This window comes from Anomalospiza imberbis, chromosome 10 (assembly GCF_031753505.1).
Source record: "Anomalospiza imberbis isolate Cuckoo-Finch-1a 21T00152 chromosome 10, ASM3175350v1, whole genome shotgun sequence".
In the NCBI taxonomy this organism is placed as follows: domain Eukaryota; kingdom Metazoa; phylum Chordata; class Aves; order Passeriformes; family Viduidae; genus Anomalospiza; species Anomalospiza imberbis.
Window position 1 is genome coordinate 22,075,040 of NC_089690.1, and position 23,041 is coordinate 22,098,080.

General features: G+C 41.1%; 2 protein-coding genes across 2 annotated transcripts in view; one reads left to right on the forward strand and one right to left on the reverse strand.

Annotated features, from left to right (window-relative positions):
• Positions 1-257: 257 nt before the first annotated feature.
• SEPTIN2 (septin 2) lies at positions 258-15,595 on the reverse strand. The gene is made up of 12 exons (XM_068201226.1): positions 15,563-15,595; positions 14,325-14,445; positions 11,081-11,167; positions 10,080-10,203; positions 6,721-6,855; positions 6,369-6,486; positions 4,985-5,086; positions 4,551-4,696; positions 3,818-3,901; positions 2,037-2,094; positions 737-849; positions 258-315 (listed from the first exon to the last, which is right to left on the reverse strand). The coding sequence occupies exons 1-11, from the start codon at positions 15,569-15,571 to the stop codon at positions 745-747; spliced, it is 1,089 nt and encodes a 362-aa protein (XP_068057327.1). The 5' UTR covers positions 15,572-15,595; the 3' UTR covers positions 258-315; positions 737-744.
• A 2,414-nt stretch (positions 15,596-18,009) lies between these two features.
• HDLBP (high density lipoprotein binding protein) overlaps positions 18,010-23,041 on the forward strand; it is a 36,841-nt gene continuing 31,809 nt past the window's right edge. The window contains exon 1 of the mRNA XM_068201223.1: positions 18,010-18,146. The gene's annotated coding sequence lies outside the window, so the exon portion shown is untranslated. The remainder of the gene's footprint in view (positions 18,147-23,041) is intronic.

The window sequence follows — 23,041 nt, forward strand, 5'->3', positions numbered from 1 at the left end:
TATTAAAAATATTATTATCTAATACTTATCAGGCTAGAAAACTTTCAATTACTATTTTGTATCCCTAATAGGAAATTTAAAATAACCTCAAGAAAAGAAGGACTAAAGAAAATGAAAGTCAAAGGTGTATAATATATAAAAATACCAACTGACTACATGTTATGACAAACATCTCACAAGCTGTTACCACAAAATAGTCCCACATTAAACTCCACAGCAAGCTCCAGATCACATGGAAGCAAGAGGCATCCTTTCTGCCTCCACCACTGCAATCCAGCTCCAGAGGGTCTCCTGTGAGTCAGGGGATAAAATCATCTAAAAACAAGACAGGAAAATACCATTTCAGATCAGCAGTCTTCTCACATTAAGAAACCTGAAAGAACTGCAGTTCTTTTTTTAAAGAAGATTTTATAAGTCACAAGTAAACAATGACTTCATAATGAGATTAAGAAACCTGGTTAAACTATTTCAAAGACTTCTTCCATAATTCTTACCAGGATATATTGTATTGACTTTCTGGAAAAATTTCATATGTATTCACACACACCACCACACTGTTTAGTTTGACTCCAAGCCATCTAACTTTGCAAACAGCAGTTAATCCTTATAAATTAAAATTCAGACTGAAACCTATGGAAACCTATCTCGTTAACATTTTTCCACAACTTCTTAATACCAAGCACATTAGAGAGCAGCTAAAGGAGAAGCCCTTTAAGTGGCTATTGGAGCATCTTACCCAAGACTTTACACATGGTGCCCATGAACTGCACTGCTGTCACCTTCTCCACTTTGCATCTGCATCTGCATCTGTGCCTGCATTCTTGCAATCATCTCCTGCATGCGACGGAGCTGGAAAAGCAGCACAGAAGAATTCTGTAGCCTAATCTCACCTCAGAATATAATTCTTCACTGTCACCACTCCAATACTTATTTTTACTAAAGAGGGATCACATATCTGCATTTTCTTTATCTGACAGGTAATGAACTCAGGTTATGGCATCTTCTTTTACTGCTCTTCATCACTGAGGAGGCTGGTATTTACTGACTGAAATAAACAGACTTCATTATTGTACTGTGGGATGGGATTTTTGAGCATCCCTATGCGGAAGTCTGACATTATATGTATAAAAATTATGGTTCTGAAGTACTGAGCAAGCATTTACACTTACTAAAGTTTGTCAGAAACAAAAAAAGCAGCCTGGTTATGTCCCTCCAAACTACTCTTGTATCTGTCATCAAAAAAAAGAATTGTCAGGATTATTCCCCAACTCCCTTGCTAGGGATGACTTGTGGAAGCAAGTATTACAGGCAAACCATCCAGTGAGACACAAGCATGATTAAACTTGGTTGAAGCTCAGTTTTAGAGTATTGCATTTTAGAGTAACAGACTATGTTAGAAGTATCTTTTTAAATTGAAATCAACCATCTATTAATCCCATTAACCATGACCTCTTGCTTGTTTAGTAGATTCCCATTCATCCTGCCATCTGTGATCATGTTCGTCCCTTTCTCTTCTGTCATCTACTTCTCAACAAGGCTATTAATCTCATCTACTATCTATAACATTTAAAGGTTAGAGGAACAAGAAAAGCAGCATTAGATCTATGCATTATAAATTGGTCACAGTGGCAGAATGAGAATTTCTGTTTCATTTTTTATTTCTGACCATTTCTACCATCGTTCTCTCTTTTGCTGCAGAGCTGAACTGACTTTGTCCCAGTCTGCAGCTGTTAACTGTAGAACCCTCACTCCCAGGAGGATGGTTCTCCTTGCCCACACAGTGTGCATCACATCTATTGTTGATCACTAGAGTGGAATCATGTTTTACCAGATTCTACTTGATCCAAAGAATTCCTATCCTGAGTCTCCTCTTACCTCTTCTCATTCTGTTTTCTTAGTGAACCTTAAATAACTTTATATTGGCATATAACTTTTTCCTTTATGAATTACCAAGATCATATAAATATTTGCTCTAATGTAGCAACAAAAGAACAAAAATTTCCCCGTTACAAGAATATAAAGTTTTGTCATCTTACTTCTGCTTCCTTCTCAAGCAGAATCTGGTCTTTATTTACTTCTTCATCTTCTATTTTCCTAAAATGATATTAATATTGTTAGAAACATAAAATCATTAAGGTTGGAAAAACCTTCTAAGATTGCCAAGTGCAAACATTAACTCACCATTGTGTTCACCATTAAACCATGTCCCCCAGTGCCACATCCACAAGCAGTTTGAACACTTCCAGGGATGGCAGCTCCACCACTGCCCTTGGGCAGCCTGTGCCAGTGCACAAACACCCCTTCTGTGAAGAAATTTCTCCTAATATCAATCTAAACCTCCCTGGTGCAACCTGAGGCCATTTCCTGCTATTGCATCACTTGTTACTTGGGAGAACTCCCACCTGGCTTTATTCAGGAGTTCCTACCACTTTGCTAATAGCTTTCACCTACTCCATGTCACAACGGGGAAGATCTGCTAATGGATCTAGTCAAGCAAGTGCCATCAAACATGCAAAGCAAACAATCTGGTGTTTGTTAAAAAGTTAACAGAGAAATACTTTGTAAACAAATCCTGTGTAAATAAAAACTGTGCAAAATCCTCTGTGTCCCAAAACCTCTGAGATCATAAGTGAGTACAGTCAACAAACACCTATTGTCAAGCACTCCTGGTAGCAGAAGTGCAAGCCTGAAATAAATTCACATGAAATCTACCCTCACTTACAGTAAATCTAACTATGTTCTAGTACCATTCAGAAATGTGAAAGCAAGGGCCACGGTATATGGGCCACTTAACTAGAAAATATACAAAAACACGTTTTAGTTTCACATATCCAACTTAACAGCAACTTGAAATCCTCTAAAAATTGGATGACCTTAGTTCACATTACCTCTAAGGCCTTTGTACACACCTGTTGGATAAGAGGTGCCAGAACTTGGGAAGTCTGGGGAATTTTACCTTGAATTTCAGAAAGCAGGATTTAAAATCAGGAGAGAAGAGCATTTTATCTTGCCTATAGGCCAATGCTACAGGCAGGAAATTGCAAAAGGAAAATTCCTTTTGCTGGAAACTGACCAGACATATTACAAAATGTCTGTTAACAGTTTGATGGAGAAACTTTTGCAAAATGCCCCAAAGCCCCCAAAATGTGCAATTTGGAACCCTCTAGTGGCTGTAAGAAGAGACGCAGCTGAAACACCTAAACCAGGAAACAGTTTCCCACAAGAACTCCCCAGCTCATCTTTACAGACCCTGCTATTTTACTTAAAAATTGGTGTGTTTTGCCCAGTTCTCTTTCCAGGAAAGCTCTGCCCTAACCAACCCAGCTCAAAAAAGGGCTAACAGTCTGTGATTGCTATTTATGTATGTCATATTCAATAAAGCATTGCAAAAAAGTTTGATCATCTCTTTTTGAAGGCGTCATCCAAATATTCTGGTTGTTAATTCTGAAAAAAAACCCCACACTCTTTTTAAGATATCAGCTCTGATCTAATTTGCAGATTTTTTAAGACAACATTTATCATAGACAACTGTCCTACTTAGTTCCTTCAACCTTCCAAGCCAACTGTGTTTAAGCCTCAGACTAAAGCACAGATCTATTCCCACAATTCCCTAACTCCACCACCATCGCTTCAGATTTACCAAATATTTTTTTGTAACACTCTTTGTAAGCTGGTCAATAGAACTTGATGTTGACTGGAGTTACAGAGCTGGCCTTGGTTTACCAAATCCTAGCAATGCAATGGCAGGTGAGACACAGAGGGAGCAAAATACAAATTCAGAAGAGGAGAAAGCAGCATGTAACCATGAGATGACAACCTGCTGCCTCGTTTGAGCCTCTCAGAGCGGAAGTTCTCATAGTGAAGATCCTGGGTCACCTCCTGAAGGTCTTGCATATGGGTGCTGGAGGAAGAGAAGTAATTAAAAGATAAAACATCCTCATGTCACATCAGTTTGCTTAAGCAACTCTGGCATTCAGCACTGTCTTGGATCAAGGTGCTCAGCATGCACGCCCATTTAGCATACTAATTTAAAACTAATTTCAGTTAAATTGGTGCAATTAAGGACACAGAGAGGTCACCTCAGCTCTGAGACTGCCCTGACAGAAGCTGTACTCCTGGGCGAGGCCTCTGATGAATCTGAGCAGGCGAAACAGAGTAGCAAAGACCAGGAAAAAAAACAAACAGTGGGCTTTTCAAGTCTTCTCCCTTGCAAGTGTATCTACTTATAGATATATTGAAAAAAGCATAACCCGTTTGTGTTCCAGGGGATGGGAGTAGCAATACAACACTGCATTCAACAAAAGAATCAGACAAATCTTTATTTTCACAGAATCACTGAGTAATTGAGATCAGAGAGAACTTGGGGGTTCTGTGTGGTCCAACCCCAGCCTTGACCTAGCTCAGCAAGGTCAAGGCTGCTCAGGGCCTTCTCCACACAAATTCTGAATGTGTCCATGGATTACACAACTGCTGCAAGCACCCAGTGCAGTGCTTTATGACCTTGGTGATTGTTTTCTAAACTACCATTTAATTGGAATTTTCTAACTTACATTAACATGGTCCTCAGCTTCAGGAAGTCATTATGCTCTGGATTCTCCACTTCAACTACACCCCATGGGTAGAGCCGACCTCTAACTTTTTTACCTTTTGCTTCAATGAGTTGATTGGACCCCACTACACAAAATGGAATGCTGGCCTGAAAGCCAAAAGTGCAAAAGTTACTCATAATGAACCAGGACAAACAACTCCAAGAACCACTCTTGATTTGCTCAGTGCTGCATATTATGATAAGTTCATAATTATTTTAAATTAAAGGTGTAAAATAAATAAAAGGAACTGCTGCGACCAGCTTCCAAACTAGGGAAGCCTGAGCAGAGACACAGTGACTCTGTGTTGCATTGCAGGTCTTGCTCTAAAGCCATCTGAGCAGTCTGAAAAAATACAATACATTATCCATGTATATAACTTATTAAACCAGTCACACCTTCAGGAGTCTGGTCTGCTCTTTAAAATCTTCATCTTCATCTGATTCAGCATCAGGCAGGTGATAAATCTTGATGCCATGCTCTTCTATTTCATCCAGAATCTGAATAAATCGATATAATGTACATGGAGAATCAGTACTTTTAAATCTTAACATAAAATTACTTAATACACAGTCTCTTAAGAAATCTGGATTTATCTTACTGATCCAAACTGCTCAACAAGGATTTAGTTTTAAAAACTATATTTCTTCGTGGTATTCAACAACTACTTGCCATGGACTTTCACACAAACAGCAGTATTCACAAAAAACACCGTCCTTAGTGGAAACTGTGCTTTGTTAAACCTTTGCAAATTTTTTTTGTAATAATAAAGGTGTTGACTCAGAAGTTATACATGCTTTCTACAGTTTAACCTCCTTGCTCTTACCTCTGAATTACTACTTGGGGGATAGGGGTGGGAGTGTTTGAAAAACTGAGATATTGACACTACAAACACTTTTTCCTTCATGACTGCCAGTAATGGTATCTGCACCAGGAATCCATTTACCATAGACCCCAAAATTTGCTCTTTAAAAAGAATAATCTTTACTTCTGCAGAATTCTAGCACTCTAAACATACCTACTAGAGTATACTATATATTAAGTCTCTCTTTTTATTCCAGATTGGGTAAGAGCTATAAGGATTTTCAGAATAACTGACAAAAATCATGAAGTTTTCCATACAAAACCTAGGACCGGAGCATGCCTTTGACAAGTTAATTCTAACACTTCTTTCTAAACGTCATAGCTGTTATTAGCTCATGATGGTTTGTTGAATCCCACCTCCTCCAAGCAAATACAGCATCAAGTCCTGCATGACTGAATGTGTTAAGAGGTCTTGCCTCTGGAAGACAGAACTGGAATGCTTTAGAAGGAGTGAATAGGGGAAGAAAAACAACCTCACAATCAGAAACATCTCTGAAAATCCCATTTTTTAACGATCAGAATTCTGACTGGGTAAAAAAACCCAAATATAGATATGCACATTCTATATGCAGATACTATCTCTGCTTTAGGACTGATTAAACAGGTAACAAAGCAATTACCATCAGCAGATGTATTTCAATATTTTTCCAAAGTTTCAAAATTCACTCAATCTAATTGTAAATGTAGCTAGACTGGCATTTTGCAAACAACATTCTCAATTGACAATTTCTCATTTAAATACATAATAAAATATTTTACAGGATATCAAGCTACATATTAAGTGACGCTACACTGTGCATGAGATTATATTTTCCTCAGCTAGGACAGAGTAAGGTTAATGAGAATGCCCCTCCCTTCAGCCACCATACTGCCACAACCAAAGCACAACACATTTCTGCAAACCAGAAAAACACTCACCCTTTTCTTTAGTCTCTCTCGCTCCTTCAGAGAAAGCGTATCAGCTTTTGCAATCACTGGTACAATATTTACTTTGTTGTGTATGGCCTTCATAAACTCAACATCCAGAGGCTTAAGGCTAAAATTAAAATATGAAAAAATTTTATTTATTTTTATTCTAAATTACCAATTTATTTTCACTCCAACATAAATATCTCTCTTTACACAGAGAGAAAGAACACAGCCAATTAATGTCAGCAGTTATAGCAGTTGCTCAAGTAATGGCAACCTGGTTCTCAAAATATAAGTCACCAGGCACAAACCAATTCTCAAAAATAAAATAATGTAAAAAAAATGACAGAGAAACACCTACCCATGACCAAATGGTGAAATGAAATAGAAACAGCAATGAACTCGATTGTCTATGATATGCCTTCTGTTCAATCCACTCTCATCATGCAGGTATCGCTCAAACTGTTCATCAATGTAAGAGATTATGGTCTTAAAACTGTAAAACAAACACAGATTTGAGGAATCACCAAATGGTCCACAACTTTAGGACTCTTTCAAAGGTAATATTAAATCACTAAGATACCCTGCTGGTGAACCAATCTTCTATTGGACAAAAATTCATTTACTGATTCTATAGAACAGGGAAAATAGAAGAGCACTCATCTTAACATTTTATTGGAATTCTAGAATAACAAATAATAACAAGCTACTATGCATATTACATATGTATTTAAAGATAAAACATATATAACAATCTCAGTTCTACAACAAATTTCTCTTGGGTTAGTGTTTATATATTGATTAACATTAATCAAACTTTTGCAAGATATTTTAAGGTCCTTGTTGCAAACTGATTTAAAATCATAAATGGTTTGTGTTGGAAGGGACCTTTAAAGATCACCTATTTCCAAGCTACTGTCATGGGCAGGGACACCTTCCATTAGTCCAGGGTTCTCTTGAACACCTTCAGGGATGGGGCAGTCACAGCTTCTCTGGGCAACTGTGCCAGGGGCCTCAACACCATCACTGGAAAAAAATCTCTTCTACATCAAACTTACATCTACTCTCAGTTGCTCTGCTACTACAGGTCCCAGAATTAAGTCTCTTTGCATGTTTCCTGTGAGCCCCTTTGATATATTTCAAGGCCTCAGTAAGGTCTCTCTGGAGTCTTCTCTTTTTCAGATGGAACCCCAACTCTCCCAGCCTCTCCTTACTGCTTTTCTAGCCCTTGGATGACTTTTGTGGTCCTTCTCTGCACCTGCTCCATTAGGTCCATGTCTGTCATGTGGTAGAGCCCCAGAGCTGGATGCAGGTCTCACAGGAGCACAGGAGTGGGGCAGAACTCCCTCCCTCAACCTGCTGGCCACACTGCTTTTGATGCAGCCTGGGATACTAATGGCTTTCAGGGACTGCCTGCTCATATCCAACTTTGTGTCCACTAGTGTCCTGGTTCTGGCCCAGATCTACAGGAGGGGGCAGCTCCAGAGAGGAGCAACTTACTGCAGTGTGCTGAGCCCTGGCTTTTGTTTACTGGACACTGCTCATCACTAGAGAGCACCCTCAGGCAAGGAGGAGAAAAGCAGAGCAACAGGCACCATGCAGCTGAACCACTGCCACAACCTGTGCCACAAACACTGAAGAAGAAATCCAAGACCAAACCAGTTTGCTTAGTGAAGGATGAAGAGGAAGCAGGGCCCTCAGAGCAGGAGGAAGAGGCAGGGCCAGAGATAATCACCCAATTGCTATCCCTGCTGAGCTACAAGATATGTGAAAAGATTTCAGCTGCCATGTGGGGAAGACCCTGGCAACCTGGCTGCTCTGGTATCAGGACATTGTGGCCCTCCACATGGAACCAGATCATAGGGAAGCCAAGCAACTGGGATCCCTGTGCTGGGATGTGGACATTGACAAGGGGACTGGGAAGAGGACAGAAACTCCCAGCTCTGGTGGTGACTTCTGTCAAGCGTGAGGGAAAGGTATTCTCTCAAGGATGATCTAACGGTGTGACCAGGCAGATGGAAGGCCATGGAGGAAGGTATCCAGTACCTGAGAGAATTAGCTGTGCTGGAGGCAATCTACAGGGGTCCAAATAACCCTCAGTCCCCTGTAGATCCAGATGAGGTCCACCGTACACAATCCATGTGGCAGCAGTTTGTACAGAGCACACCACTGTTGTATGTCAACTCATTGGCATTGTTATCAATGAAAGAAGGAGAGCAAACAGTGCTTCAGATGACCCAACTCTGGCAACATGAACATAATTTTTTTTTCTTCCCTACCAACCTGCACCTCAGCTGTGGAAAGACTGTCCAAGATTAAGAACAGATTTGAAAAACTTGAGAGGAAATGTTCCATACTCCACCTGTATGGGCCAGTCTCTGCTGTTGGGAGCAAACACCCCCATCCTCAAGAGACAGGATATTCACCACGTGGTACCCTGTGGTTTTACCTGCATGACCACAGAAAAGACATGAGGAAGTGGGATGGAAAACCCACCACTGCCTCAGCAGCATGGGGTGCAGGAGTTGAGAGGAAATACAACCACCACAGGAAATTCTTCAAGTATAAATGCAGCGCCAGTTTCCAGAGGGCATGTCCTCAGACAGAAAAGAAGGGCTGATGTTACTTCTGAAGTGTAAGGCTTCAGAATACTTGCAGTACAATGAGGACACTATCATGCGGGGAAACATGGCAGAGGAAGTTTTTGAGCAAGGGGAGAAGATAGTCCAGATCTTCCTGAAGGCTGGTTTTGCTATAAAACAAAGTAAGGTCAAAGGACCAGCTCAAGAAATCCAGTTTTTAGGAGTAAAATGGCAAAACAGGCATTGTCAGACTCCAATGGATGTGGTCAATAAAACAGCAGCTCTGTCCCCAGTGACCAGCAGGAATGAAGGTCAGGCTTTCCCAGGGCTGTGGGTTTTTGTAATGTGCATATTCAAGAGTACAGTCAGATTGTAAGGCCTCTCTGTGATGTGACCCAGAAGAAGCATGATTTCAAGTGGGGTCCTGAACAACAACAAGCTTTTGAACAAATGAAACAGGAGACTGTTCATGCAGTAGCCCTTGGGCTCACCAGGACAGGAAATGTGGTCCTAAAGCTGAATTTCACTTTATTGGGAAATTTAATTTCCAAAATTGTGGGGAAAGGCAGAGGTTGCCTTGAGGTTCAGGAGTTTGAGAGATGGGGGAAAAAGAGATTACCATTGAAAACTGATTGCTATTGATCTCAAGATTACTTCTCAGTATTTACTACAATGTAAATATGTAAAAAAACCAAACCAAACCAAAAAAACTCTAAGATGACGAAAAGCACTTAAAAATTAGGCACAGAATCTGAGAATGCTCAAGTGAATGTGGACAAGATCTAGGTGTGGATTTTTGCTTGCACTGAAGAGTAGGTAATTTACTTTCTCAGAGTATTACTGAGACTCAAGGTCACTGTTCACTTAAAGCTCTTTCAACCAAAATGGAAGTTAACAAAGAATGAAAAAGTGTCACAAAATTTATTTCAAGTTGTGTCAAAGTTATTGATGCCTCTTCACATGTATTGGAATTAATTCATAACACCAAAATTAAGCTTCCTCAAAATTAGAAAACAAAAAAATCCCACCTCAAATTTAGCATTTCACAGACACACAGCACACTTGCACCCCCCAGGAGAGGTAAGAAATCTGTGTCAGTCTCCATAGATGGATCAAGAGGTGTTCTCTGTGCACGTACCAGTCTCGACAGTTGATGGCATCCCCATATCCTGGTGTATCCACCACCGTGAGCCGCAGCTTCACGCCCCTCTCTTCAATTTCAACTGTTGAGGCTTCAATCTGCACAGTGCGTTCAATCTTATCTGAAAGACAACAAACTCCATCTTGCAGAATCCAATCTCTAAGACCATGTCATTCTGAGATAAGCGCCAAAGATTAATTGGCAGATTAAACAGCATAAATATTATTCTATCGATTACATTCTAAGGCCTGATAACAAAAAGACTCAGTACATAAATTCCTTCAATGTTGTTAGAGGGCTGTATGAGATTTCATACTTTTCTTAAAAATAATGTAGAAATTAAGGCAAAAGGGACTGAGACAAAACCATTGGTAATGGGACAACAATACAAAATTATATGTAATGGATTTTTTTCTTAAGGCTGGAAGTTATAAGTAATCATCAGGTAACATGATAAAACCATTAAAACAAGTCATTCAACAGGGAGCAAAAAGAGAAAAATTACATCTTTTATTTTATTACAATATTCTCTTTTGCTGGATTATTGCATATCTTGAATAACATAGCAAAAATAGGACAAGGAAATAAAGAAGAATAGGAAGTGAAGTTCTCATTCACTAAATATCAATCTATAGCAAATGAATTAAGGTGCAAGCAGGTATTAACAGTTCATATGTTTAAAATTGCAACAGATTAAGAACAAAATAAATTATCTGATTGTTTTAGTTGATTGTTTATCTTACTGTGACACAAAGACTGTTTTTAAGCAAAAGAAGGGATCAAATTTCTAGGTGTTAATACAAATACACCCAAGGACTAAATAACAAAGACCTGATAGACGTCCTGGGTGCAGAGGAAAATGTTTTTTTAATCAAACAGCTCAAGTGTCAGGAAATACATTGGAAACTATTACAGCTAGAAATAACTGCTGGCTTTTACCAAAACTCAAAGATAAATGCATTCAACTCCAAAAACCATTAAGCCAAAGATGTATTTACCAGCAGCTCCTGGGATTATCCTTTCTGGGTAGAGATCTGTCAGGAAGAGGCTGTTTATTAATGTAGATTTTCCTAATCCAGATTCACCTGCGATTCAATATAAAGATAAATTCAACATATTTACATAAATAATTTCAAGAGTATCTGACAGTATTATCTGACTACAGATTTTGTCATATTTCTTTCAAATAAAGAATTTACAAGTTCTAATTTTGGATTAGCCAAGTTTACACAAAAAGGTTGAAAAACAATTTTTACATCTTGGCTTTTTAATGCATTTTCCCAAAGCTTTCACCGATGATTTGTAATTAATGCTGCTAGTCAAGTGGAGTTGTGACCCATTTAGACTTCAGATTTTCCATTTGATGTCTCCTGATTTTTTAAGACATGCTTTTCTGTTATCAGTCCAGAATGTGAAATATCATACCCAGTGAGAAGCTATATCCTGCCAAGGCTTTATCATCAATTTAAATGATGAAAAATGCATTGCTGAACTTCTGTACAGCCAGGCAACATAAAGCAGGATGTATTTCTGCTTTTATGCCAATATGGCAAACAAGAACTCAAAGCAAGAGGAATATGGACACTGAAAAAATTTTTATACTGAAGAACTTGGGGATTACCAAGTTGTACCATAAGTATATTTTTGTTCTAGAGATATTGACGCCATAAGGAAAATTTAGATTCATTAAAGACCAAGATTTTTATCAGAACAAATGTTTATAGCATAAAAAATAGTAGCAACTTGAAATGCTCAGTATTGAGTTCACTGAAGAGATCTTTTTTTAGGATTTTAGTTTTATTTCAGGTTTTGATAGGATTAAATTAAAAAAAAATGTTAAAAAAAAACAAAGGGCCACAGAATCTGAGTAACACTGCAATATGAATCTGACAAAAATGTCTGAATAACAGAAAAAAAAGGACGGAAATTGTTTTAAAATGAAGATTTGAGTAGGAGCTGCCAGTTTTTAATGCCTTACAGAATGCAACTTTCAAGATCAGATTGTGCCAGTGCAGCCTGCACCAGTGAAGGTGACGTGCACCCAGAGTAACTCAACAGTCACATGGAATTCTTTCAGCAAAAGCAGAAAAGCGTGATTTCATCCAATGCCACATTCCACTCTTTTGAGTATGGGTAAATATTACACATAAACCAAATCAGTTTTCGTAGTCACTGTCAATGATTATATTGGCTACAGTAGTTTAGTGACCCTTATGTGAAATAACTATTTAGATGCAGTCATAGCTTAATAATGAGAACAAACCTAAAAATAAACACAAGTGACTGGGATTTCTTTAGGAGCAACACAGCCAAGCAGCCAAATTCTTATAAACTCCAGCTCATATTTTCAGATACCACAGTAAACAATAGCAGGGAAAAAAACCATAACCAAAAGCTGTGTGAAAAAGCAAAATCAGTGATTAGGATTCTGTCAGCACAGGCAGCTTTTAAAGTATTTTCCTGCTCAGAAATGAAAGAGGATGGCAACTTAATGAAAAATGATCGTTCAAAACAGGCACTGTGACACAGCCCACAAAAGAACATACTTAAACTCCATGCATATTTGAAGAGAAAGAATTCACATTCCAGACTGTTGAAATAATCAACAATTTAAAGCACAGTTTATCTTACATCAGCTGCCTCCCTTTGCTAGTTTATCTTAAAATACCACTCCAAATTTTCAATGAAATTATTTTTTTCCAAGTCCTCTTCCCTTAGTTTTCATTTATCCCTTAAAATACTGGCAGGTAACAACAGTAAAGTTCCACTTCACTCCAACATGGGTGAATTAATTTTCTTTCTGTTACTCTTACACCATATCATTTCACCTCTATTTTTATTTTACAAGAGACTAGAAACAACTATTGGTCTATATAATTTTACATTGCTTTCTTCCAGAACTGTTTTATGTGGCACTATTTGCAATTAGAATTCAAACAGATTTAGAAGTTTGGAGGAAGCACATCTTTTCTTTCTCAAAACTGTCCACACTTTTAGGATCATTGCACAGTAAATTCTGAAGAGTAATAGTAGACAGCATAATTTAAAGCAGCTTCTTATAGTTTGGTGTTACTCTTGGATTTTATGAGATATCCTTTATGGTTTCATCCAAATAAAATCCAATAAAACATAGAGTAAAAAACTATGACAAAATTCTAAGAAGGCAAAGATAAGGGCAAACTCTGTAGAATACTGAAGAACAAAATACAGAAGTAGGACAAAAGCAGTGCTAAAGCTGTCATTTGGCAAAACTAATGAAAGGTTTGAGGATAGACTCTCCCTGTAACTACTGAAATCCAAAACCATTAAGTTAAACACCCCTATCATGCTCTATCTCACCTCTCCTGACATTCCCACTGTGATGTCTCTTAGGCAAATCTAGCACACAAATGGGATTTATTTCTTCTGGTGCCAGGTAATGGAGAGCCTAATTCTATTAGGGTACTTTTGGTAAAAGCCTATTTAAAAGCAAGAATTACAGAGTTCAAACACCAAAACTCACAAGTTATGGCTCACAGAGACAGAGAAGACACCCAAGCCTGATCTGGGAGTCTATTTAATTTTCAAGGACAGCTACCAATTTCTCAAAGGATCAAGGTATTTCTGCAGACATCAGATTTTTCTTTCTGTTCCAGATAGCAACACAGACTACCAATGAATTATCAAATAGAAAACCATTTTAGATTACAACTGCTCACATAAAATCATGATCAGAGTAAAAAGTGACAGCTCACATCAAAACCAACTGGTCCAATTTTCAGCCTTTCTCACTCTTTTACAAGAGTATTTGGAAGAGTTGAAAAGACTAGAGTTCAGATTGCTTTGAACTAAAGAAGCATAAACAACATTTTAAATAGAATGGTCTCCTTAATACTAGTCTCTTAATCAAAACACACAAGTGAACTAAGACTGTATTCAAATACAAAACCAGTTTTAAACTACATTTTAAATGGAGTGCTGGAATCCTGTAAGACAGGGAGGGAGGGAGGAAGGAAGGAAGGATTGCAGGAGTGCACAGTAAAATTTCTTCACCCACAAACTTATTAATGTATTCAAGCATGGTTTGTAACGTGGTAAACAACTGCTGCAAGAATCAACCAAATATAAAAGAAAGCCAAATGCAACAGTAAAGTTTCTGATGCAAGCTGAAGCCTTAGAATAGTGCAAGTAATAATTGATTTAACTTCAAATTCCCTGTGAGCAAGTACTAATTTTGAGAAAAACTATAAAATGCTTCCTTACCAACCACCATCAGAGTAAATTCAAACCCCTTTTTCACAGACTTTCGGTGAACCTGATTGGGAAGGTTTGCAAATCCAACATAGCCAGGAGTTTCTGGATTGGTAAATTGAGCAGGCTGTTGCTAAAAAGGAAATTTAAAAAGATAAAATAAGACAATAATAAGCAACCTCTCAAGACTTACTAGTTGGTATAACTGCTTTCCTCACTTAACTCAAAAGGTTTGAAGCTACATGACAGAGAAGAAACTACTCAGAGGTTCCTGCTACTCAGCAGTTTCACAAAGAAGTGCAGAATAACTACACTGACCTAGAGCTTAAAAAACAAAGCTTCAGTTGTTCAGATATCCAGCCAAGATCACCTTAAGTAAAACAGAAACAAAATCCCAAATAATTATTTATCCAAGTATGACAAAGTATGAATTGTGGGCACTAATCACTTGTTGAACAGCCTTCACACACAGTTAAAATAAAATGGTTTTCTACAGACTTGAATAAAAAATGAAAATTCATGATCCATATTTAGCACATCCAAAGGAAACCCCTGAGCAACTTGTGAAGTAAAAGCCATTTGCTGGAAGTGCTCTTCAGAGAGCTCTCTTTAAGTGTGGGGAAGGGGAATTTACACAATAGTGTTTAGAATGCTCACTGCTACAGATACGGCTGAGAAATCTTTACATCTCTTAGTTCCCTCTTCAAACAGATCACTCAAGCACCTTTTATCACTCATTTCTCTCCAATAAACTAACATGGATATTTTACCCATTATATCAAATGCTCGGAGCCAAGAATTAGATGGAATTAGAATCCCAGCAGGACAATAATAGTTCAGGTTACAATTTTTTAAATGAGGGGTTTTACTGGAAAACAAGTTGATTCTACTAGTAAAGAAAGAAATTAAATCTAAACCACCATTTTCTTAAATGATGCCTGCTCAAAACGAAATCGCAGAAAGGAAGTTTCAGTGAAGATGTACCAGGGAGCTTTTAAACAACTCTGACCAAAATTAAATCCTTCCAAGAGTATTAGTTAACGGCAGAGATTTATACTTGCATGAAACTACTTCAATTTATATCTTTCATCACTCATCTCTCAATAGTGTGTCTCCCATAGACAGTAAATTTTGAATATTCTTCATCACCAAACAGATGCAAGTTGTACAATTTGTCATTCAAGATTGATATTTAAAAACAAAAATATGTTTCCCATTGTTACATTGGAAGACAGAAATGTTATTCTTACCTTGGACATTTTTAGGGAAGGACAGGAAAAAATCTGAAAAAATAATAATGTTTATCAGCTTATTAAAAATTGTATGAGGAAAAAGTTCACCCCAAACCAGTGTAATACCTGTTGTTGTACACTAAATTGAAAAAGGAGCATCCCTGACTGGATGTCCACATTCTGAAACAGTGTTAACTTCTTCACAGAGCACAAGTATTTGATCTTCTGTATTAACAAGGGGCAGAATTTTCAGCTACCATTGCTCCTATAAACACAGTCAGACAAGAAATTCAAGCAACATGAATGTGGGGTGCTGAAGGCACCAGATGTGTGACAAACCATTCTGAAGCCTTCACAGTCCACATCCTTTCTGGAAAGCAACCAAACCAAACACCTTGCTAAAAGGCATCTTGCTCTTCAGAGGAAAAAGTTTCTTCAAAGCCAAAAAAAAACCCCTAACTCATGTATGATTTTTTTTTTCAAGCCCCTTTCTCCTCGGCATTTTCATCCATGCTTGAATGTTTTGTAAAGAGCTCACAGCTTCAAAATGAAACTTTTTCCCTTCCTCTTTTATCTAGATGCTTGCAAACTCAGTCATTCTGCCTTATGTTTACCAATATAAAATTTTCATATGTAGCTGCATGTGAAATATAAACAGACAGGCAGAAAAAGAATTTCAAAGATTTCTTATCTAACATTTCTATGCAAAAAAGTCTCTTAACAAAGACTCACCAACCACTAACTTGCATGATTTCAGGAGATCATGTGAGTTACTGTGGCAACATAAAAATGTCTGCACATGCTGTATCTGCAAGCAACAAGAGCTCAATTCCCCTTTCTAGTCCCTCTCTGGCTCACCCTCTTACCACAAAGTATCTGTTCCCACTCCCAAAGCCCACAGCCACCTTTTACCTAGCTCACTCACACTTTAATTCTACAGGATTTGAAATTATCACTACCTGATTTCTTTCCATCTTCCAAGCAGATTTTGTCAGCAAGCCCAGCTTTGTGTGAAATTACACCAGACTGCTTCAGCTTGCAGCAGCCTTCAGACTGTTCCTCTCAGCAAAGAGAAATCTTGGAATCAAAACAAACTGTCCAGCATTAGACAGCAGAAGCCCAACTTTTCGTGTCAGGCACAAGGTAAAGTTGTTCCAATGTGGGGATGATTTCCAGGATTTTATTCTCAAAGGTACCATATAGGTGTATGTTTACACAATTTTAACCTCATTTGAATTTGATGGGAGCTACAGACTGAAGATGCTAAATAATGAAGCAATTTGGTGTCCTTTCCCATGAAGCCAAATTTGCTGAGAAAAATCTGGTACCCTGACTACTGACACAAAATAACAACTGGACATGGTTCTCAAGTGAAATTGTAAGATAAAAATAAAATCTAGTATCTGCAAAATCTGAATTTCAGTCCACAAAACAGTCTACGACCTAGGATGTATGCAGCTAGTGAAGAACTTCTCCGTGAGCCTTTTATCATGTAAGATTGCTCTGATAGTAATTCTTCTTTCCAAGAGTGTTTCCTGCCCAGTGATGTCATTGATTCCTGCTTAAGCATTCTCCATGAGAGGTTTTCAATGCCAAACAAAACTAGATCCTGCTGGAACACAGAGGAACATTCTTTTAATTTGTGAGACTTGTCTGTCACCCAACTATTTCTCAGAGGCGGGCTAAGAGCAGAGGAAAGTTTCTCACAGCTACTGGGAAAGGAAGCAGCGAGCAGAGCTATGCAGACGGCTACAGTTACATTATATTTTAAATTACGGACCAAGCACAGAAACCTTCCACGAATGAACTTTCCCACAGCGTTCTTGTCAGGTCTGAGCGCTCCCACACAGGCAGCGGCACACTCGAACCCGAAGGCCAAGGCCCCGTCCGACCAAAAATCCGAGCCCAGGGCATCGCAGGGGGCGTAGGGTTGCGGTCGGGCTTCGGGGCTTAGGGCTGGGGTGCCTGGAAGCAGCCCAGCTTTTTCTCGGGAGCTGGTCATGTTCCTCACCCTCCGGTCTCAACAGCGCGGCTGCAGTTTTCTACGAGGGCATGTTCAGAAGCGACTGCCTTACACGCTGTGGGAGGGCCCCCGCCCGGGGGTCCCACGGCGGCCCATACAGGTCCCGCGCTGCGAGGGCGGCCAGGGCGCCTCACCTCCCCAGCACCGCCCGCCGCGCTCATCGTCCCGCTCCCTCCTCACCAGCATCACCCCACCTCAGCCAAACCCCTCGGGTTCGGCGGCCCGTCCGAGAAGGACGGACCCCTTCCCGGCGCTGCTGCCCGGCGCCTCCCCTCAGGCACAGGGAGCCCGCGTTCCCCGGGCCAGGGCCCCTCACCTCGGCCGCCCGCTCCGAGCTCCGCTCCCGCGCGCGCACGGCCGGGGCAGCGGGCGGGGCCGCCCCGCCCCGCCCCAGGCCCCGCCCCCGGGCGGGGCAGGGCCCCGCGCGCACGCGCGCGCCTCATCCCCATAGCAACCCGCCGGGACGGGGCGGGGCCGCCCGCCTGCTGTGGGTCACGCGCATCCCCTCTGCTGCACCAAGATGGCGGCCGGGCCGTCGGCCTCGTACCCAGCATAGGCTTCGCTGCGGGCCGACCAGAGGTAACGCCGGGCCCGGCGCGGGAGGGCGGGGGCGGCGGCGCCTCAAGTGCGCGGGAGGAAGGCGCGGGCCCGGCGCCGCGGCCGGGCGCCTTCCGTCGCCTGCAGCAAGATGGCGGCAGCGGCGAGAAGGGCGGCGGGCGGGATGTGCTGCGAGTGCCCGGCCCCGCTCTGTGGTCGCGGCCGCTGCCATTGGCGCAGCGCGGGCCACGTGCCGCCGGCGCACCCCGCACCGAGCCGGGGCGCGGGGGCCGCCCCGGGGCCCCGCTCCGCCGCCCGCGCCGCCTTGGCGGAGGGGAGCGCTGCGGGGCCACCCAGCAGCAGACGAAAGCCATGAGTCATGTCCCGCTTCCTTCCCCTGCGGCGGACCGGCCGCGGCTGGCCCCGCGCCGCCGCTCAGGGGAAGCGGCTGAGGAAGCGCTCGCCCTCCCGCCGCCGTCGGCTGGTGGAGGGTCCTGCCCTGCGCCCCCCAGCCCGGACTGCTGCGGGCTCTGGAAGTGCCGTAGCCTCCATTCCCAGTGCTCCTGGGCACGAAGGCTGAGGCTGCGCCGTGGGGGAGGGTTTTGGCCTCACCTGTGACACTGCAGGGAGCGTCAGCCGCCTCTGTGCATGATACCAGGGGAAATTCAGCCTGTGCTGACCTGCTCTCTGTGCCTGCAGCGTGCTTTTATTCCGGGGTATTTATAGACCAGGATGATCCAGCAATCTAGCCGCCCTGAAGAGGGTTAAGCACGAAGCACTGATGATTCTTGAGCTATAGCTGAAATGGCACACGATAAGTAGCACTTATGTGATGGCTTTCCCCAAACAGTAGGGGAGGTTTCATAACTGGCAAGAGTAATTTCTTCCACTGAAAGACAAGAAGCAAGAGAGGTGATTGTGCTGGGAATGTTAGTAATACAGAGATCAGTTAACTTGTAAGATGAGGCAGGGGCCTTGAATTCGCTAAGCTTAGAATTTGAAACATTCTCAGTTCTGTGCCTGTGAAGTTAAGATTAGTGACATTCAGTCCCAAGGTGTTTGAAAGAGTAATTCCTTGTCTTATCCTGTTATGTAATGACGGAGAAAAATCTGCACACTCATATGTACTGCATTGCTTTATCACATTTTTCTGTTCAGTAGTGTAAGTGAAGAATCTGCCTGGTGATTTAGTCTCCATTTTTCCTGCTGGGTCTATTTTGACAACTATCTTCAGTTAGAAGACAACAGATAGTAGTATGATTTGTGTTTGCTTTTTTTTCCCCCAAACCTGACTTCGACTTGGTGGTTTGTGTATTGTTTCATGTGATGGTTGGGCATCCCTCTCCATGGTAAAGGAACATATATCAGAGGTGAAGCAGGAAAGGAAGCAATAACCTAATGTGTGGCTGTATATCTGCTAAAGCTCTGTCTCTATAACCCTTTGCCTGTGTAGATTCAAGCTGTTAAAAAAAGAAGTCTTCCTATTTGTACATGGATTTTCATAAAGCATGGCCCAAATCATAGGCAGAGCTATCCACAACAAAAACACACAACCTTTTTCATAAAGATCCACAGTATAGTTTTACAGGGATCAGAATGATGCAGGCACAGGAAGAGCTCTCACTAGATATGAAAAAGTAACTGGTGGTATGCGACTGCAGGGTGGCAGAGGCAGTGTAACCAACCAGCCTGAGCTTTGCCACTGCTGCAGAGTCCAGATCATTCTCAAAGGACAGTTTTCCAAGTAGCTTCTATAGGAAACAGTTAAAGATTGCTCCAGGTTTGTTCTATGTAGATCATTCTGGTGTGTCCACAGCTGGTAGTGTGATACACACTCCCATCTTCTCCTTTGTTGCAAGTTAAGCTGATTTTTTCTCTTGGCTTCTTTTACGTCTCTCCCCCAGTTTTGCCTGATAGGGTGAAAAAATGACGTATCTTCTTATGATTTTGAAGGTTATTATGATCCCTACTTTTTCATTGGTCTCGCTTACCCAGACTGGGATAATGAGGAATGTTTCCCCTTGAACTTGAATTGGATCATAATGTTATTGTTGTTGTTGGTTGTTGCACAGCTTAATAGCAACAATAGTAACTTGATTTTGGTAGGTTAAGGGTGGTTATTCTTAGTCAAGTAGCTGTTCTTTTTCCATTTAACATTAAGCTACCTCTGAAGATAGTATGGTCTGTTAGAAGAGAGCTTTGTAACCTTGGGCTTTCCATAGTTGTTATCTGAGTGGGAGACATCCCAGACAAGGCAAACTGTGCAATTGGTATCTTACGATGAAAATTGGAATGTTTTATTGGTTACAGTATTTTGGGTGATACTGCCTTTTCCAAAGCACGTGATTATCTTTGTATATAGAAGCTTGTTAAGCTGGTACAAATGCACTTAGGATTGTGCTGCTGTGAAAATTTGGGTAATTCCTCCAATCACTACTCCAATCAGATGGTCAGGGTAGTCAGCAGTGGCAATGGGACCAGTCCAGAACATTCAAACTGAATGCAGGTGTGTGGTTAGAATCCTAGGATCATTTAGGGTGGAAAAGTCCTCCAACATTGAGTCCAACCCTTCACCCAGCACCACTGTGTTCACCACTAGCCCATTCCCCAGGTGCCATGTCCATACATCTCAAACACTTCCAGGGATGGTGGCTGATGGGTAGCCTGTGCTGCTTCCCAAAATCCAATCTAAACCTTCCCTTATGAATGCATGGTTCACTTACCATAACTGGGAGGGTTTTGTCAGTTCAGTGGTGGGTTTCTGTAGAGTATCATGTGAAAATGTTTCTCTTTGAAAAAAAGTCACTCAACAATGGTTCAACTTTGTTTTGTATTCAAGAATTCTACAGAAGGAAATCCTCAGGCCTGTATTGTGCAGAGCTTATAGAATAAACCTCAGAGTAAAATAACGAAACTGGCAAGTGTTCCATGGGTGTTTTGAACCCTTATGGGAGTGTTGTTACAGTCCTGACAAAGACATACAGAGTAGGGGTGGATTCCCCATCCCTGGAAATGCTTAAGGCCAGGACTTGGAACAACCTGGCCCAGTGGAAGGTTCCCTTCCGTGACAAGGGGTGGAACTGGATGGTGCTTAAGGTCCCTTGCAACCCAAGCCAGTCTGTGATTCTGGGATTCTGTGCACCACTGCAGAATTTGCAACAGGGTTTTTAAAGCAGGCTGAGAAAGGCATGTTCACCCAGGATGTAACAAGTCTGACTTGTCCAGGAGCACGGTGAGAGGCCCAGGGCCTGCAGAACTTCTGCAGCATGTGTCTGCCCAGGAATGAAGTAGGTGTTATTGTATTAAAATATGAAAAGAGATAAAGAAGAGACAGGAAAATAAAAACCCAGCTCCAGGATTAAGCCTCTGTTCCTCTTCCTAGTTACCCTACCTTTGAAAGCAGGATGCTGTTGTGTAGCTTGTTGGGCTTTGCTCATGTTTTTTTTTTTTTATTTTACTTATTGTTTTTTGTAGGCCTTTGGTCTGGAAGCTATTCCTGCAGAGTCTGTGGTGTTGATTGTGAGACTGCATTTGGAGTGGGAGGGAGGGCCCTGGTCAGTAGGGCCTCTTGGGGAAGGGATTGCAGAGGACCTAGGACACCTGGACGTGGTCTCTGGCCTCCAGGTGTTCATGCTGGATTGGTGATTAAGTCAAGAATCTAGTATTGTTTCAAGAATCTAGGGCTTGTTTCAAGAGCTCTTTCCATTTTAGAAATTCCTAAGTTTAGGAAAACAATTTTGGGTTACTAGCTTATCCTGGATGTGGAATTACACGGTGAGATTTGTATTTATCTGTCCTTTAGCTTTAAAACAGAGCAGATTTTTAGGATATAAACAGTCTATTAAAATCTTGTGATTTGCATTCCCATCTTAAATGGATAATCCTGAGTGCCTAATGACTCTAGTGATCTTTTTCCACATCTTCCTTCTGTAACTCATGTTGGCCCTTACCTCTCATAGTGCATCTTCAGTGGGAGGAAATCAGAAAGTCAGGTTGGAAAAAGATGTGTCAATAGATGGGGAGGAAAAGTTCCAGCCAAAGCAAGGGGGAAAACTGAGTTGCTCAAGGATTTCTTCGTTTAAGGTTTTAATAGCAACAAGGAGGAGTAATCAGGCTGTGATTAGTGTTCTGAGTTTGATGAAAAAAAGGTGTGTTAAAGCTGAAATAGTTTCTTTGTCCTTCATTAGGTGATCTGTGGTGCTTCTACCTACAAAAGGTCTGATATTTTCCAGCAGTCTTGCAGAAGTACAGCAATCATTTCTGGCAGCTGCCATATAATACAGATACTTCTCTTTAATCCTGCTGCTAGGCTTCACTTGTCTCTCGCAAATGGTTCTATGTTGTTGAATCTTGCATCTGGTAGATCTCTCAAGCCTCAATGATACCTACTAATATTTTGCAACTTATTGCTAGATATATTAGCATGTGAGTAACTTAAATACACATAAGCATTCCTGTGGGTGCAGAGGGCTGACCTTGGCCACAGCTGCCTGGCCTGTGGGAGCTGGCTGGGTTGCTGAGGCAGCGAGGGAAGCATGTCACTCTTTTGTGAGGAGCATGGGTTGGAGCAAGGAGTTATGTCCAGCTAGAGGCACAAAAGAGGCACTTGCAAAGCAGCAGGCAGAAAAAAAAAAAAAAACAGGGAGAAACCTGAGAGAAAAGATAGACCACAAAAGGCTCATCTAGAGGAAGTCATAATGAGTTTAACTTCAGTGGAAAAACAGCACTACAAGAAGGGAAGGGATTGGTTCAGTAGCTGCAAGACACAAAGAAATAGTGACTCACAGGAAAAGTTTTGCCTTTGAGAGGCTTGACTAGCACAGGCATATTTATGCGACCTCCCTTAAAAGATGTTATTTAATTTAATTGCAAAATAAAATGGATTTACTTGTTGACGCGGAATGGAAGTAGTACCAGATTCTCTTACACTCCACAGC

Bases quoted from the DNA above. Each gene is read 5' to 3' on its own strand.
- SEPTIN2 (XM_068201226.1), bottom strand. The intron at 11,168-14,324 runs GTAAGGAAGCAT...ATTGAATCGCAG, and splicing joins ATTTACTCTGATGGTGGTTG to GTGAATCTGGATTAGGAAAA. The intron at 6,856-10,079 runs GTACGTGCACAG...TTTGTTTTACAG, and splicing joins GCCATCAACTGTCGAGACTG to TTTTAAGACCATAATCTCTT.